The 19,816-nt window shown below is 39.5% G+C and overlaps 1 protein-coding gene across 11 annotated transcripts in view; it reads left to right on the forward strand.

Moving 5' to 3' along the window:
- The window catches only part of LOC124152559 (multiple epidermal growth factor-like domains protein 6), a 317,625-nt gene that overhangs the window by 101,916 nt on the left and 195,893 nt on the right, over positions 1-19,816 (forward strand). For all 11 annotated transcript variants that reach the window (XM_048394515.1, XM_048394508.1, XM_048394506.1 and 8 more), the window contains exon 4: positions 4,559-4,663. In XM_048394515.1, the coding sequence (XP_048250472.1) occupies positions 4,559-4,663 (105 nt within the window). The remainder of the gene's footprint in view (positions 1-4,558; positions 4,664-19,816) is intronic.

The following is a 19,816-nucleotide window of genomic DNA, read 5'->3' on the forward strand; positions in this document are numbered from 1 at the left end:
TACAACTTTGTAAATTAACATAGTTATGCAGTTTCTCCCACGGTAAAGGATGAAACGTACATTAGTTCCCATTTCCTCTTTGTGAATAGATACCTTATGTATAATTTATAGTCTACTTGATAAAAAAAAGCTTCATGGTTTTTTGGACAGGTGCTTTCAACAATAATATGTGAGCCTGTGTGAGGCTTTTCATGATGGCCTAGTCAAATATGTAATATGAATAGCGACATGTAATAAAATGTGGCCTTGCCCTGACACAGGTAATACTTTATGAACATCGGGAATTTAGCCCACAGGTGAATCAGTGACCAAGTAAGAATGTCATCACACAAACACTCAAACAACACCCACACAAACTCAGGTAGGAATATGTCATCACATAAACACCCCGGTAACATTGATACAACAGGTGATAGGACAATTACGATTCAGGTGATACGACAACTATCACTCCAGGGTCTTAAAATTGTTCCATCGAGTGATCTTAGCGCTAAGATCATTGTAAGCCTATGTTAAAGTATGGGAGTTACAATCACCTTAGCGCTAATATCACTTATATATCTTAGCGCTAAGATTGTTGTAAGCCTATGCTAAAGTATGGGAGTTACAATCACCTTAGCGCTAATATCACTTGTATATCTTAGCACTAAGATCATCATAAGCCTATGTTAAAGTACGGGAGTTACAATCACCTTAGCGCTAATATCACTTATATATCTTAGCACTAAGATCATCATAAGCCTATGTTAAAGTATGGGAGTTACAATCACCTTAGCGCTAATATCACTTTGTGGAACGGGGCCGGGGTCTCTTGTAACGTGTGCAGTGAGTGATGCTGTCACATCCCCAATACCGACCTCCCACCTCCGGCTGAGGATGCTGAGAAGGTGTTCATGGTTCATTAGGGCAGTTTATGACTTGAAGGTTGCCGTGACAACATCACAAGAGGAAACACGTGCAATATGCAAATACCAGCAAAGGGAAGTCTTGCAACTAAATGCCACACATTACCGATACATATCACACCTCGTATGACGACAATGCATTCTTGACACACCAGTGGCCACCCAGAATGTGAACTACTTGTACATATATATACATGGTACCCTCGGTACAGACATGATGACCCAGGTAAGGATATGATAACCCATGTTAAGGTGTAAAAACACAGGTAAGGATATGACAACCCAGACAAACATGATAACCCAGGTAGAGATATAACCTGGGTAAAGATATGATAATCCAGGTAAAGACATGATAACTCATGATAACTCAGGTAAGGATGCGATAACTCAGGTAAAGATATGATAACCCAGGTAGAGATATGATAATTCAGGAAAAGATGTAATAACTCATGATAACCCATGTAATAATATGATAACCCATGGGTACAGACATGATGACTCAGGTACAGACATGATAACCCAGGTACAGACATGATAACCCAGGTACAGACATGATAACCCAGGTACAGGCATGATAACCCAGGTACAGGCATGATAACCCAGGTACAAACATGATAACCTGGCCAGGTACAGACATGATAACCCAGGTACAGACATGATAACCTGGCCAGGTTCAGACATGATATCCCAGGTACAGACATGATAACCCAGGTCAAGATAAGCAAGTAAAACGTTCATCAGCTAAATATTACTTCCAATAACGCTGATCGTTATGGTAATATCATGATTGACTTTACTTGTACATTAACCCCAGGGAGCAGGTCAATGAGAAAAAAAATCCCGATCAATTGACATCCCGAGTCAACAGTTCTCTGTATAAAGAACCACTAAGACAGACAGGCATTATATGACAACTCTAGATTGTTCGCTACTGACAATCACACTGAAGTATCAATACATGGACATAAGTCACGTGGCCATGTTGAAACCACCTGCACTTCCCTTCCAACTGAGATCATTGTATAGAATAATTTGATATTGCTAGGAACAAAACATAAGAAATTGCATGGCAGGAGATATGTAATTTGCCTGTCGACTTCAAAAGGCATTAGCTCAATATTTCCGTGTTCCTGATCTGCTACATTGATTGTTTAAATTACCTTGAAGATGAGGTTGTGTCATAATGCACACAGAGGGTGGTGGTATAGACATGTGATGAGCCCAGTAATAGCAGGAGTGTGGAGGATGTGATGGGTATTTGTCCTGAGTATGGGATATTATTCTGCTCGTGTAGTGGACGTGATTACAGATACGTGACAGATTGCCGTGATTAGGTCGATGTTGCCGTCGTAGACGTCTTTCTCAGTGATGACTCTGTTCTCCGCACTCCCATCCTTACAATTGTAGGCTTTAAATGTGAAACTACAACAACTTACTCCAAACGGGAGCAGTGTTGTCCACACTCCCATCCTTACAAGTGTAGGCTTTAAATGTGAAACTACAACAACTTACTCCAAAAGGGAGAAGTGCTGTCCGCACTCCCATCCTTACAAGTGTAGGCTTTAAATGTGAAACTACAACAACTTACTCCAAAAGGGAGCAGTGTTGTCCACACTCCCATCCTTACAAGTGTAGGCTTTAAATGTGAAACTACAACAACTTACTCCAAAAGGGAGAAGTGTTGTCCGCACTCCCATCCTTACAAGTGTAGGCTTTAAATGTGAAACTACAACAACTTACTCCAAAAGGGAGCAGTGTTGTCCGCACATCTTATGATTGTATAGGTCAACTTTGGTTGAGGGAGTTTGGGTCTGTCTTTACCCCATGTTGTACTCTTATGTACTTATGAGCATCTGCCTCCTTGTCTCTCTGACAAATCCCCTTTTGTTAAGCCCCTAACAGTCACAGTGGTGGTTTTTGTAGGATAGTGACACACCCAACTGGTAAAGTATAGTTCACCGTGTTTGAGTGCAGGTGAGTGAGTTGGGTTTTACGCCGCTTTTAACAGTATTCCAGTTATATCACGGTGTGTCAGCTTAATGTGGGAGGAAAGCCCGAAGTGATGCAGGTCTCAGACGTTTACCGCTTCGGTGAAACCCACGAGCATGGGTATGGTGCTGACAAACCTAGAAACATAATCAGGGCGAACCTGGATTCGAACCCACAATCATAGGTTTCTGGTGTGCCAAAGGGACGCAACTCTGCACAGAGAACCGTGGTGCTTTAGACGACTCGGCCACCCCTGCCCCCGTAACCGTGTTTGAAAAAGAGGGAGGTGATCTGTAATCAAACCAGAAACACTGTGTTCCTGTGATGTTCTTGGTACCATTACAGACCTGTTATGTGTTCGATACCTGTAACAATGGGTACTATGGGGTTGTAACATTGCATTCTATTCAGCTGTAGCAGCTGTAACAGTGTTCATGGGAACTGAAACATTTTACTAGAGAGCTGTAACATTGTTCTAGGGAGCTGTAACAGTGTTCATGGGAACTGTAACAGTGTTCATGGGAACTGTAACATTGTACTAGGGAGGTTTAACATTGTTCTAGGGAGCTGTAAGAGCTGTAACAGTTCTCATGGGAACTGTAATATTGTTTTATGGAGATGTAACAATGTTCTAGGGAGCTGTAACAATGTTCTATGGAGATGTAACAATGTTCTATGGAGATGTAACAATGTTCTAGGGACATGTAACAATGTTCTAGGAGGCTGTAACAATGTTCTACAGAGATGTAACAATGTTCTAGGGGGCTGTAACAGTGTTCTACAGAGATGTAACAATGTTCTAGGGACATGTAACAATGTTCTAGGGGGCTGTAACAGTGTTCATGGGAACTTTAATATTGTTTTATGAAGATGTAACAATGTTCTAGGGGGCTGTAACAGTGTTCTACAGAGATGTAACAATGTTCTAGGGACATGTAACAATGTTCTATGGAGATGTAACAATGTCCTACAGAGATGTAACAGTGTTCTAGGGGGCTGTAACAGTGTTCATGGGAACTGTGACATTGTTTACTGGAGATGTAACAATGTTCTACAGAGATGTAACAATGTTCTAGGGGGCTGTAACAGTGTTCATGGGACTTTAATATTGTTTTATGAAGATGTAACAATGTTGTAGGGAGCTGTAACAATGTTCTACAGAGATGTAACAATGTTCTAGGGGGCTGTAACAGTGTTCATGGGACTTTAATATTGTTTTATGAAGATGTAACAATGTTGTAGGGAGCTGTAACAATGTTCTACAGAGATGTAACAATGTTCTAGGGGGCTGTAACAGTGTTCATGGGAACTGTGACATTGTTTACTGGAGATGTAACAATGTTCTAGGGACATGTAACAATGTTCTACAGAGATGTAACAATGTTCTATGGAGATGTAACAATGTTCTACAGAGATGTAGCAATGTTCTAAAGAGATGTAACAATGTTCTACAGAGATGTAACAATGTTCTACAGAGATGTAGCGATGTTCTATGGGGCTCTAATGAGTTCATGAGAACTGTAACAATATTCTATGAGATGTAACATTGTGTTCTATGGAGCAGGAACAGATGTAACATAGTGTTTAGGGAACTGTAACATTCATTCAAGGAAGCTCTCACATTGTTTTCGTTGGAGCTATATTGTGTTTCTGTTGTGTTCCAGGGAGCTGTAACAATGCTGTGTGTTTCAACGGAGGTCAGTGCAACGGAGGGTACAGCCAGTCCTGCGCCTGCCCACAAGGATTTCAGGGACCTCGATGCCAGTACGGTGAGTACCTTACCTCTCTCTCCATGGGCTGTCCTATACTCTAGTCCCCATGTGTGTACAGCACAGCATGGTGGCGTTCATGTCATACCCATGTGACAATGTATGATGCAAGTCGGCTCCACAGGAGAGGGTCTTGCTCCGGGAGATGATGTCCACCAGGTGTTCCCGTAGCCAGACCCTCCTTAAAGAGCTCCTGTAACACTGTAACAACACCAGTGCAGGAAACTACGCCAGGAAACTACGTCGACGACCTTGTTCCACAAACTGGCCATGTCACAATATAACTGCTCAGCTCTCTTCCTCAGGGCCATCCTAGTGGGTTTATTTACACACAGTCACACACGCCTACACACACTTACACACGTCTACACACACTTACACACATGAAACTCAACCGTGATATACATGACCGTACAAGTCCACATGGTGAGGGACTACTGGTCTTCTATAATAAACAATAAACAATATTTTATATGTGTGTTAATAACCTGTCAAGGTAAGTGACATTGTTTCTTTGCATATTTATATATTATCAGTGACAGTTTCAAATCTGTAATACGATTTCCGACAGCCAGTTAATATTTGCATAATGAGACTTACATATAAAATATTTTACATAAAGGTTCAGAAAATCAAATACAGGATCCATATCTACTATTGAACCATACAATTATGGCGGATCCAGAGGGAGGGTCCAGGCAGATCCAGAGGGAGGGTCCAAGGGGTCCAGAACCCTCTTTTGACAACCAGATATATTGTAGGCAGTTATATTTTCTAGAGAGAGGATTTTAATATTTTGAACCCCTTCCTTTTCCCAGTGCTGGATTCCCTTAGATGTTGTACCCACACTTACACATACATATATACACAAACAGTCAAGTCTCGTTAATCCGACACTCGTTAATCCGACAGTCGCCTTTATCCGACACTAATGATTGGAACCGATTAAATCAGTGCTATTTAGACCCGTTAATCCGACAGTCTCACACTCCAAGTCCGACACAACTAATTTACAACGAATTACCGAAATCACTCATTAATCAGTCTCGTTAATCCGACACAGTGGTCAGGGTACGTCAACTGCCCGCGAGTACAAGGCCCGTGTTTTGATGCGAGACGAGTCTTAAGCTTTGCGGTACCAGTTTCAAACTTGCGACTTCCATTCCAGATTATGTGTAGTGAGTGAGTATGGTTTTACGCAGCTTTTAGCAATATTCCAGCAATATCACGGCAGGGGTCACCACAAATGGGCTTCACACATTGTGCCCATGTCGGGAATCGAACCCGGGTCTTCAGCGTGATGAGCGAACGCTTTAACCACTAGGCTACCCGACCGCTCCTCAGGCTATGTTTAACGAACGTTGATACTACATAATTTCGTTTATCCGACATACTTGTTAATCCGCCATAATCATATGCAACCAACCATGTCGGATTAACAGGACTTGACTGAATATGCAGTTCCTATGTTGTCTAGTACAAAGTGTTACATGATTTATTCAGTTTTGATATTTTTTTCAGCAAAATGTCTGTTTTGAGGGGTTTTAGCCCTGACAATGTAGTTAACAAGCACAGCTCTGACAGTCTATGAAAACATCACTGTAGGTCAGTTATCATCGTTTTAAGAAATATGAATAGCACTACGTCAGCTGCTTGCTGCAGGTAAAAATATCTTGTTTCTAGAATAAACAGTTTCTTTGCTTTACACTTTGTTCTTACAAACATACCATGATATCAGTTCCTTAACATTCCATGCAAGGTCATAGCAGCGAGTGCCAGAGATACCAAGACAAATTTTGGTGAGAAAATAAAGCAAGTTATCTGCACAAGGTTATCCGTTCTGTACAAAAAGATGGTTATCTTTATGCCTGCATTAACTGGATCAAGTGCATATATTTAGGGTAGGTTACATGTATTAGGGGGATCTCCAACCTGTATCTAGTATTCTTAGCATCTAGCCAGTTCCTCAAAACGTTATCAGACTATCTAGGTTGATTGTGATGGACAATCTTCCACCTGTATCAAGCATACTTAGCATCTAGCCAGTTCCTAGATTTACTCTCAGTCTCTCTCGTTGGATGGTGATTTTTAAATTGTTGTTTAGGTTTTCAATAAATGTGATTTTTTTCAATTTTTGGGGGAGCCCATGGCACTTTATCAAATAAAGAAACTTTCAAGTTTCTATGAGGTCTTTAAGACTAAAATGGATCTTACCACTTGTAACATGGCTTTTAAAATTGTAGAATTTCTGTTTTAATGTTCGAGCAGTGTGTTTCAACAGGAACCTTGTGAAGACATATTGTCTTTCTGAACTACCTCAACCTGTGTCTAAAACATTCAGAAAGGAATTTAGGGGCAGATGAATCATTGTAGGTTTTAGTGAGACTATCCCAGACTAATACAACACATGTGTTTAAGCCCTGAGAGCCAAGACGACTTTCACATCCCCAGTAATGAGTTCGTGTTCCCAAACTGCTACGAACATTTAATTAATGGGATACAATCATTAGCACGGCAGTAATCAGCGTTGTGTCACACTAATGCTGTGCTGATGGTATCGGGTGCATTCGTCAGTAACCAACATGAGCGGAGTCCATGGACCATTCTCATCATCTTCATGTAATTAGTCACTTCAAACAGAAAAAATACATTATATACTCAGTGTGAAAAGACTTCGTTTTCTGAAGTTGAGAAAAGTGATATTTTCGTTGTAGTGAACATAACTCTTTGACGGAACTATTGTCATACAAGAGTTACCTCCCCGCAAATTGTCTCCCTTTAATGTAGGTGCCTGGACCGTACACAAACTGTTGATTTCCTTTTTACATAAGTTCCACATTAACAAGGCAAAATAATTACAGATGGTCATTTATGGAGTTGATATCATGTCTGTCTGTTTTATTATTCTCGTGGAAATGTTTTGTTATAAACTGTACATTTTCCATTTAACTCGTAAATTGAGACTGTTTGTTTGCAAAGCACCATATTTGTTACTTGACCAACGTGTATTCCTTCGCTTCGAACAGCGGTCTCATAGCTTTCAAGAATATTTTTTTAAAGTTGATTTTGTATATAATCATATCCAAATGTATGATTAAGAATTTTAGTGACCTCAAATATCTTTTATTTTTTTAATGTTTTTTAAGATTTTGCAAACGCAGAAGTATTTATTAAGTCACAATTGCAAGGGGTGGTGAAACGTCACTGATGTTACACTAAAAAATGTATGACAAAGAATTTTAGTGACCTCAAATATTTTTTATGACTTTTATTTATGTTTTTTTAAGATTTTGCAACCTCGGAAGTACTTATTAAGTCACAATTACAAGGGGTGGTAAAAACAAATTCAGGTAGACAACTACACTTAAAGTATATAATAAATAATAAATATAATGAATAAATGATATTCAAGTGTAATATCATGTTTCTCGTGATGGGGAAATTACGCCACTTGTGAAAATATATCCTTCCCCCTACTCAATGAGAGAAACATATTTCACTCGACACATGGACTACCCTCTATATATGTTGTTACAATCAGCAAATTAAATTTTGGAGGATCTTGTGGCAGGCAATTTGAATTCTGAGGCAGTTAATGCTTGTACAAAGCCTGACCATTTGGGGTATTGTGTGGACACAATGGTGTGGTGTCACGGATCAGTACTGGCATGTGGTTTGTCTGTGCCAGACTTGACCATGTTCCACTGGTCATGGTGTCTCCTCCTGACCCACCTATGCTGGTTGCCATGGAGATGTAGAGACATTTGACAAGCGACCAAAGGTAATATGGTGTCCATGATCAAATCCTTCAGTACAAAACTAAATATCTTGATTATTAGTTTGTATTTTGTTTAACGCCGCACTCAGCAACATTCCAGCTATATGATGGTGGTCTTTGAATAATCAAGTCGAGACCAGACAATCCAGTGACTGACATCATGAGCATCAACCTACGCAATGGAGATATGATGACATGCATCAACCAAGTCAGCGAGCCTGACCACCCGATCCAGTTAGTTGCCTCCTACGACAAGCATGGTCGCCTTTCATGGCAAGCATGGGTTGCTGAAGACCTATTCAAACATGGATCTTTGCAGGTTTCGTGATTATTAGGAAAAACTCAGAGTTACAAGATGTCTTAAGTATCATTAGTGATCGTGTATTCATATAAGGCTCAATTAAACAAATTCTCTTTGTGTAAAATTTATGAACACATAATTTAAACAATCAAGCAAAAATTTTGAGATTGCATGTGAAGTGTTTGGTAGTGCAAGTGAAGATATTATATACAGACTGCCGGAAGGTCCAATGGGGGTGACAATGTGTCGGAAAGAGGGGAGAGGGAGGGGTTGTTATTTTGGGTGTGATGCACAAAAATCCAGAAAAGTTGTCAGATAGTTTGTGTGAGCCGTCATGATTGATATGTTTACACATTGTGTGGAAAGCCATGAAATTATTATTTATTATGTCGTGGCTTTTTATATTAGCGTTAGCGGTGTCAGTTTACAACAACACAATTTTGCTATCAAAACCAAAAACTGCAAAAAATATAAATATATCACCAATGCAACTGAGTGAGATGTCCTAATTTGCGTCATTAAACCAAGGTACAGTTACCTCCCCTTGCTGGCTTGCCAATTGTAAAATTAAGAAAATGTGAAGTTTCTACTCGCTTTGTACTGCATGGAACGATCATGTCGGACAGGGCACAGATGGTTAACTGTCGTAAGAGTTGGATACTTTTCAAACTTTCACAATAAACTTTTCACACAACATTTTATGGTTTTTGTGATTTGAAACAGACTTGTAGTTTCTTGAAGCACGGATACAGACGCCAGCCGAACTAACGACTACCGGATTGTCATGACCCCTCATTTCTGAAACGCAGCTCGTGAGATGGAAGCCATTATCTAATAACCAGTCAGGGCCAAATATTTGGTCAATTCATTTCTGTTGAAGGAAAAGCCATTTAACTTGTGTCTTTTGTTTGTTTGAGAAACACATGTTCTGATAATGGTGAAAAGCTTATTTATTAAAGCAAGGACTCTATAAACTTGGAGCCATTACCGAAGCACATGCAGGTGGGCGAGGGCGGGGACCGGCACAGAGTTAAACACAGCTTTAAGTTTCACTCTTGGATCATCAATCATGTATTATTCCATGTTAAGTGTTGTCTGACGTGTATGAGGTGCCGCGAGTGGGAAACGAGACTTGACAAATACTTCACTTGGAGAGTGCAGCTCGCTGTGCAGAGTTCCGTTGCTTAGGTTACCAGAACCACATCATATGGGTTCTAGTGAGTTGGGTTTTTACGCCGCTTTTAACAGTATTCCAGTTATATCACGGCGTGTCAGCTTAATGTGGGAGGAAAGCCCGAAGTGATGCAGGTCTCAGACGTTTACCACTTCGCTGAAACCCACGAGCACGGGTATGGTGCTGACAAACCTAGAAACATAATCGGGGCAAACCGGGATTCGAACCCACAATCATAGGTTTCTGGCGTGCCCAAGGGACGCAACTCTGCACAGCGAATTGCGGCGCCTTAGAGGACTGGGCCACCCGTGCCCCCTCATATGGGTTCTAAACCCCGATTGTGTTTCTTGGTTTGTCAGCTCCATACTCGTACTTGTGGGGTCAAACTGTCATTAGTGAAATAATGTTTAAAGCGTTTTTCAAACCAAACTCGCTCATTCATTGAGTGAGTGAGTGAGTATGGTTTTACGCCGCTTTTAGCAATATTCCAGCAATATCACAGCGGGGGACAGAAATGGGCTTCACACATTGTACCCATGTCGCAAATCGAACCCAGGTCTTCGGCATGATGAATGAACGTTTTAACCACTAGGCGACCCGACCGCCCCCACTAACTCAGAGTTGCCAATGAAGGTAATGTATGCCTGATGTAACAGGGGCCATTGTATGAAACTATGAAAGCATGCCCCAGTTTCACAAAGCAATCTTTCAGTACGATCTTAACTCACTGTATCATTATAAGGTTTATGACAGCCATTCACTGTTAGATCCCTTTGTGGGACGGAGCAGGGGCTCCACTCAAAGGCTGGACATTGATTTCTAAAGCATCAACTTTATTGACCATGTTGTATATTTTATTAGGAGATCTCATTACCAATAAGTTAATGTAAATGAATTTAATCTTGTAACTGGTCTGTGATTCAGCTGTAAATACAATTAAGTCATCCATCCCCCTGAATGATGTCATACGAAGACATGCTGTCACACTTCATGGAGTAAGGCAGTCTTGTGATGGTCAAAACCTGGAAGTAATGCACCTTATTGTTCTCACCTGATCAGCAGGTGTGTGTGTGTGGGGGGGGGGGGGGGGGGGGATGTGGTGTTGTCAGTGTCAAAGCTGAGAGATATTTGTCACAAGTTCAAATACTGTTTTGAGATTTGAATATTTTTTGTGTTTGTGACAGGACAGTAATTGAAACCAATAGATTCTGAAGTGGAACAATAGTACAGTCTTTGAAGGGCATTGGAAGTGATACACATTAGGAAGACCTGATGAAGGAGTAAGCATATACTCCGAAACGATGTGTTCCTCATAATAAAGACGTTAACACCCATAAATTCTCTTCCTGAACAATAGTATTTTTTTTCAAACATTTTTCACTCCCATCCTATGACCATACATTCATTGTCCATTCTGCCGGCTGTCACCAGTAATTGACCGGCACACTTCCACAGCGTGGACTGAAGTTGATAGAGGTGGGTCCTTCAAAGAGATATTTTCTGATAACAAAAATGATAAAATCTTTCAAATATCGAAGAAAGGGGAAATAATTGAAAAATAAGGACGATTTACCTTGATAGAATACCTGTGTCAGGGATCTACCTCGATAAAATACCTGAACAGATGTTGGCCCCTACATGAAAGATGCCATCCTATTGTCTGGGATCACTAACATAATCACTTACGTTTCCGCACAAGATTATCAGCTGATACCGATACCTGTTATTTGTCTGTCAGTCTGTCAGTGGTCTGTGTGAACAATTTATGAGTACAAATTATTCGTACAAATAGCAGAAGGCGATGAATCTATCGGTTGTGACGGGAGAATCTCTGGCTGATGGTATTACATAGGGGAAGTCGATCTGTGATGAGAAATCCATTGCCGGGAATATTAGACTCCATTTCTTCTCTATCAGGGCAGGAAGATTAAATCTAAGTGCTTTCACTGAAAATTCGGAGATGGATGTAATGTCAGTATTGGTAATCCTTCAGTCCAATTATAGCTTGGGAGATAAAGAATTGATATAATAGTTGTATTCCTGTGATAGAGCTGAACCATTACCTCGACATGAGAAGCAACCGCCCTATCTACTGTGCCCCCTACTCCAACTTAACAGACCGACATTTGGCATGGCTGTCACCGTGTGTTTCTGTCATTATTGGTCGGTATTATTTATGGAAGGCCAAAACAATATTGTTTCTTGTTTAATGGATTTTCAAGGTCAGTGTGCCAAGATTAAAGAGCCAGTTTGTGAGGTTTGATCGTTTGATCCCGGTGGGGTGGGTTGTCGGAGTGGGGGCTGTGGGGATAGGATGTATTGGTTGTGGGAGTGCGGGCTGTGGGGATAGGATGTGTTGGTTGTGGGGGTAGGGGCTGTGGGGGTGGGATGTGTTTGTTGTGGGGGTAGGGGCTGTGGGGGTGGGAATCATGTTTCTTGTGAGGGTAGTTGCTGTGGGGATGGGATGTCTCAGATGGATTGGGGGTGGGATGTGTAGGAAAGCTTGCTAAACATTTTCACTGTTGGTAGGCTTGCTAAGCTATAATGCACAGCAACACAAACTGTTTGGGGAACTGTTGTGATTAGTCTATCCTGTCATATGTTACACCCATCCTCTAAAACCCCTGACTGTATCCACACTTGACTGGCCAGTCTACACATGGATAGGCTAATGTGATACACATCAGATAATCTCATCTTAATCAAATACAAAAAGAAAAATCTTGGAAACAGAAATACTTTCTATTAAACATAGCAATATTTCACTAGGTCCAAGATCGGTTCTCATGGTGAACTGGATTCAAGTTTTTTTGTCTACCAACTATAATATGATGTGTATCATTGTGTATCATTGTGTATCACTGTGTACCATGTGTATCAATGTAGTAGTTAATGACTGACCCAATCACCCAGACATTATGATTAAAATGTCTTCGCCATAACTGGTAAGTAGCCTCCGACCGCCCGCCTTGAACACATGTGTAAACTGATGTGTCCTTAATGACATCGGAATGTTTCTAAGTAAATCTAAGTTTCTATTTCATTAAGAAAACCCAGAAAAGGTTGTCGACCACAGCATCCTATGTATTTACCTAAATCAACATTGAAAGCTTCTTTCCTGGCAAGAACGAAAGAAGTTTTAAGCTGCAAAGTGAAAAAACATTTCCATTGACTTAAATGCTCCATGACTGGCGTTCCGTGACTGGCGTTCCAGGGTAAAAAAACTGTTTTATTTTGGGTTCCACATTCAGTGAGGTCCAAATAGGTTCCAGGTTGGCCTAGCATATTTACTTCATTACAGCGAGATGAGGGAAACCCAGGGAATGTTTTGACTAAATACCTAACGATGATGTTCCGTGTTGGTGGGTACTAATGTATTGCTGCCCTTGATGTTGGGACACACAGGTAATACATTACACCAGTCACCCACATGAAGGAGGCTGTGGGGTGGGGAGGAGGGGTGTAGGGGGGTACCACTGTATGCTGCCCTTGATGTAGGGACACACAGGTAATACATTTCACCAGTCACCCACACGGAGGAGGCTGTGGGGTGGGGAGGAGGGGTGTAGGGGGGGCACTACTGTATGCTGCCCTTGATGTTTGGAGACACAGGTAATACATTACACCAGTCACCCACAAGGAGAAGGCTGGGGGTGGGGAGGAGGGGTGTAGTGGGGGTGGTGGTTACTACTGTATGCTGCCCTTGATGTTGGGACACACAGGTAATACATTACACCAGTCACCCACACGGAGGAGGCTGGGGGGTGGGGAGGCTGGGTACTACTGAAAGAATATCCATCCTAAATTTTGTGGGACATACAGACTTTGTAGAGGGAATATTTTACTAGTAGGCTAATGTTTTGGTAATGTTTTGCAATTTAAAAAGTAATTTGTTTTGTGATTTGGCTGATCTTGGGTAATGTTGTTCAACCTGGCTGATGTTGGATAACTTTTTACTTGTAGGCTAATGTTGGATAACTTTTTACTTGTAGGCTAATGTTGGATAACTTTTTACTTGTAGGCTAATGTTGGATAACTTTTTACTTGTAGGCTAATGTTGGATAACTTTTTACTTGTAGGCTAATGTTGGATAACTTTTTACTTGTAGGCTAATGTTGGATAACTTTTTACTTGTAGACTAATGTTGGATAACTTTTTACTTGTAGGCTAATGTTGGATAACTTTTTACTTGTAGGCTAATGTTGGATAACTTTTTACTTGTAGGCTAATGTTGGATAACTTTTTACTTGTAGGCTAATGTTGGATAACTTTTTACTTGTAGGCTAATGTTGGATAACTTTCTACTTGTAGGCTAATGTTGGATAACTTTTTACTTGTAGGCTAATGTTGGATAACTTTTTACTTGTAGGCTAATGTTGGATAACTTTTTACTTGTAGGCTAATGTTGGATAACTTTTTACTTGTAGGCTAATGTTGGATAACTTTTTACTTGTAGGCTAATGTTGGATAACTTTTTACTTGTAGGCTAATGTTGGATAACTTTTTACTTGTAGGCTAATGTTGGATAACTTTTTACTTGTAGGCTAATGTTGGATAACTTTTTACTTGTAGGCTAATGTTGGATAACTTTTGACTTGTAGGCTAATGTTGGATAACTTTTTACTTGTAGGCTAATGTTGGATAACTTTTTACTTGTAGGCTAATATTGGATAACTTTTTACTTGTAGGCTAATGTTGGATAACTTTTTACTTGTAGGCTAATGTTGGATAACTTTTTACTTGTAGGCTAATGTTGGATAACTTTTTACTTGTAGGCTAATGTTGGATAACTTTCTACTTGTAGGCTAATGTTGGATAACTTTTTACTTGTAGGCTAATGTTGGATAATGTTTTACTTGTAGGCTAATGTTGGATAACTTTTTACTTGTAGGCTAATGTTGGATAACTTTTTACTTGTAGGCTAATGTTGGATAACTTTTTACTTGTAGGCTAATATTGGATAACTTTTTACTTGTAGGCTAATGTTGGATAACTTTTTACTTGTAGGCTAATGTTGGATAACTTTTTACTTGTAGGCTAATGTTGGATAACTTTTTACTTGTAGGCTAATGTTGGATAACTTTTTACTTGTAGGCTAATGTTGGATAACTTTTTACTTGTAGGCTAATATTGGATAACTTTCTACGTGTAGGCTAATGTTGGATAACTTTTTACTTGTAGGCTAATATTGGATAACTTTTTACTTGTAGGCTAATGTTGGATAACTTTTTACTTGTAGGCTAATGTTGGATAACTTTTTACTTGTAGGCTAATGTTGGATAACTTTTTACTTGTAGGCTAATATTGGATAACGTTTTACTTGTAGGCTAATGTTGGATAACTTTTTACTTGTAGGCTAATGTTGGATAACTTTTTACTTGTAGGCTAATGTTGGATAACGTTTTACTTGTAGGCTAATGTTGGATAACTTTTTACTTGTAGGCTAATGTTGGATAACTTTTTACTTGTAGGCTAATATTGGATAACGTTTTACTTGTAGGCTAATGTTGGATAACTTTTTACTTGTAGGCTAATGTTGGATAACTTTTTACTTGTAGGCTAATGTTGGATAACCTTTTACTTGTAGGCTAATGTTGGATAACCTTTTACTTGTAGGCTAATATTGGATAACGTTTTACTTGTAGGCTAATGTTGGATAACTTTTTACTTGTAGGCTAATGTTGGATAACTTTTTACTTGTAGGCTAATGTTGGATAACCTTTTACTTGTAGGCTAATGTTGGATAACCTTTTACTTGTAGGCTAATGTTGGATAACTTTCTACGTGTAGGCTAATGTTGGATAACTTTCTACTTGTAGGCTAATGTTGGATAACTTTCTACTTGTAGGCTAATGTTGGATAACCTTTTACTTGTAGGCTAATGTTGGATAACTTTCTACTTGTAGGCTAATGTTGGATAACTTTTTGCTTGTAGGCTAATATTGGATAACTTTCTACTTGTAGGCTAATGTTGGATAACTTTCTACTTGTAGGCTAATGTTGGATAACTTTTTACTTGTAGGCTAATGTTGGATAACTTTCTACTTGTAGGCTAATGTTGGATAACTTTCTACTTGTAGGCTAATGTTGGATAACTTTCTACTTGTAGGCTAATGTTGGATAACTTTTTACTTGTAGTCTAATGTTGGATAACTTTTTACTTGTAGGCTAATGTTGGATAACTTTTAACTTGTAGGCTAATGTTGGATAACTTTTAACTTGTAGGCTAATGTTGGATAACGTTTTACTTCGTTGTAGGTGAATGTTAGATAATGTTATACAGTTAGGCTAATGTAGATGTATAGATACCGTGATGTGTGATGGACGTACATCGCTACAGTAAACACTCCCAGAATTCCAGGGTGCTGCTTCCACCAACCGCACAGCCTGTCACATGACCAGATAAACATGTGCACGAAGCAGATAGTTGTACCAACAGACACTTCCCACACATTGAACACATCAACATTCAAAGTTTCACTTGAAGCACCACTTCCTGCTGACACAATTGAACGTATCTTTAATGTGTGTCAACAGTTAACAGTTATGTAACGATTTAGTCTTCAAATGAAAAGTAATACCTTTTAGCTTTGAGAGAAATCAAGTGTAATAATTTTCCTATAACGAGATCTTTAATATATGTGCATCGGTTTCTAAATGCAGGAACGAGATGAGGTTAAATTATTGAGGCAGAGAAGTTAATCAGATAAACCCCATTTCCTGGAATCTGGAAATATGTGGGTTGCTATCAGCGGAGATCTGTTCCCATACACTGCATGATGTGACTGATATACACCCCATCTCTGGGTCATCGTGTTGGGCCAACAGCTCTCCCCACCCCCCAGGTTAAGTCAAACAAGATTTGTGTAAGAAATAAATGTTTCAGCTTCACAGTAAACATGTACTTTGTGTTTACATTGAAAAGAAATCACCCCATCGATTATTCAAAAGTTGTATCTCTATAATTAATTAAATATTAATATAAGTTCAAAATAAATATCTGTATAAATAATATAAATATATATTCCATATAATATATATTCAAAATAAATATTTGTCTAATTAATAAAAATGTAATTTCAATGTAAGTATCTGTATAATATATCGACCTGTCAATTTTAATATCGGTGTAATTTATATCTGTATAATAATATTAATATATATTCATGGACACTTGTGATGATTTGCTGGCCACAATGGAAGCTCTGAAAGTTACATGTTTCAGTTTTTGTTAAGAAAAACATAATAGATTTAAACCTCTCATTACTTTTGTACTAATTAAATGTGTTTTAATAAGACTCTCTATCATCAGTTGGAAAAATCTTATTTGTGAGAAACATTTAATTATATGTAAGCATCCTTGATAATGACACTGTTTACAAGGTAACTGGATAGCTATGTGAACCTTTGTAAGAAAAACCCATAAATGTTACAATATGGCGGAGAAATATGTTTGCGTTAATGTGGCGATAAAATGTAGGGCAATGCTATTTTTGTTTTCCCATAACCATTAGATTAAACGATTGGCATGTTATGAACATACAATTTTTATTAGAAACAGGGATAACATAGAGTTACAGTTCTCCACCTTGCATCCTTGTACCTTCTTGGTCTGGGTTTGACTCCTTGTTGGTGCCGTGGGGTCGAGTTTCTGATTATTCACTGGCCGGTATAAGATCAATGAGTCATCCCATAGAGGAGGAGAGGGGGGAAGGAGGAGGAAGAGTAGTAGAAGGGGGGCGGGATGAGGATGAGGAGGATTATGTTTCAAGTTTACATCCAAGCTACAAGACAACAAGTTGGTAGTCGGCATGTATACATGCTTGTACATTCATCTGCCACTCGCCAGGAATTAAGTTACTACATCCTTATCTTCTTCGAGTTCTTTGAAAAAATAAATGTGTTAAATATTCCAGTGTTTAGGTCTTTATCAGTGTGTGGAGTGGAGCGGGCACTTTGGTGTGACAGTCGTGGGTCATTAATCCCCACATTTACACCGATTTCCATAGAACAGTGTTAGAGAGTATAATGGCGGGGTAGAGAGTATTATCAGGATTTACCGATGGAATACAGATTTCACGCTGAGTGAATCGCTATCATCACACCCCTCGTAAACGTTAAACCGTGCCGTGCTTCCCACTCTCGCACGATACTGTACTGCAGCATATACAGTATAGACTAAATGCGCTACGATTTGAACAACACTTTTTCAAACACTCATGATGGTAAATGTTCTTGCTCATAGTTAATCCTGGTTCAAAAGCTCTCTTAGCAGGAGTTGGTTTTCTATAAAAAAATAACACAGTTTCCGTCTACATTTAAAAGATATTGTTAACTGAAAAATGTGATAATAAGAAAATATTGTGGACGCATGAACACAATCCTGAAGGCCATGTAATCAAAACTAGGACACTTAATGAGGTTATTTAAATATGAATAATGAAAAAGTTGTTCACCACTTTGGCCACAAGCTTCCATCATTACTGCATGCTAGTTTAAGTATCAGGTATTTATGAGTGAAAATTTAAGAGTTGAAAATAGTTTTCAAATTCTTATTTTAGGTTTTGAAAATGAAAATTAGGAAACAGATTAAATTTGAGCAAGCTGAATTCCGACTCAAACGTGGATGTTTTGTCTCGTCAGTAGATGAAAGTGTAACGTTTGTCCGTTGCGTGAATCGGTCTTGGGGCGTCGCTGTGTATGATTCTGAAGCTATAAACCAGCCGCTAGTAGCGCCATCACCGGACTTGTATTCAGATAACAGTTAATCCATAGTTTACAACAACAAAAAACTGACTAATCAGGCTGAGGAAATCCATTCAAACAGGAGATTATCATTCCTACAGCCCCCAGAATATGAATATTATAAGACGATCCCACCATCCTCTACTCATCTCTAGCATCCCATTCTGACCCCCTTGTTAACTACAATATCCCAATCTCACCCCCTTGTTAACTACAGCATCCCAATCTCACCCCCTTGTTAACTACAATATCCCAATCTCACCCCCTTGTTAACTACAATATCCCAATCTCACCCCCTTGTTAACTACAATATCCCAATCTCACCCCCTTGTTAACTACAGTATCCCAATCTCACCCCCTTGTTAACTACAGTATCCCAATCTCACCCCCTTGTTAACTACAACATCCCAATCTCACCCCCTTGTTAACTATAGCATCCCATTCTGACCCCCTTGTTAACTACAGTATCCCAATCTCACCCCCTTGTTAACTATAGCATCCCATTCTGACCCCCTTGTTAACTACAGTATCCCAATCTCACCCCCTTGTTAACTACAGTATCCCAACCTCACTCCCTTGTTAACTACGATATCCCAATCTCACCCCCTTGTTAACTACAATATCCCAATCTCACCCCCTTGTTAACGACAGTATCCCAATCTCACCCCCTTGTTAACTACAGTATCCCAATCTCACCCCCTTGTTAACTACAGTATCCCAATCTCACCCCCTTGTTAACTACAATATCCCAATCTCACCTCCTTGTTAACTATAGCATCCCATTCTGACCCCCTTGTTAACTACAGTATCCTAATCTCACCCCCTTGTTAATTACAGTATCCCAATCTCACCCCCTTGATAACTACAGTATCCCAATCTCACCCCCTTGTTAACTATAGCATCCCATTCTGACCCCCTTGTTAACTACAATATCCCAATCTCACCCCCTTGTTAACTACAATATCCCAACCTCACTCCCTTGTTAACTACAATATCCCAATCTCACCCCCTTGTTAACTATAGCATCCCATTCTGACCCTCTTGTTAACTACAGTATCCTAATCTCACCCCCTTGTTAAGTACAGTATCCCAATCTCACCCCCTTGTTAACTACAATATCCCAATCTCACCCCCTTGTTAACTACAATATCCCAA

Source organism: Haliotis rufescens, unplaced genomic scaffold (genome assembly GCF_023055435.1).
Source record: "Haliotis rufescens isolate VD_foot unplaced genomic scaffold, xgHalRufe1.0.p SCAF_13, whole genome shotgun sequence".
NCBI lineage: Eukaryota > Metazoa > Mollusca > Gastropoda > Lepetellida > Haliotidae > Haliotis > Haliotis rufescens.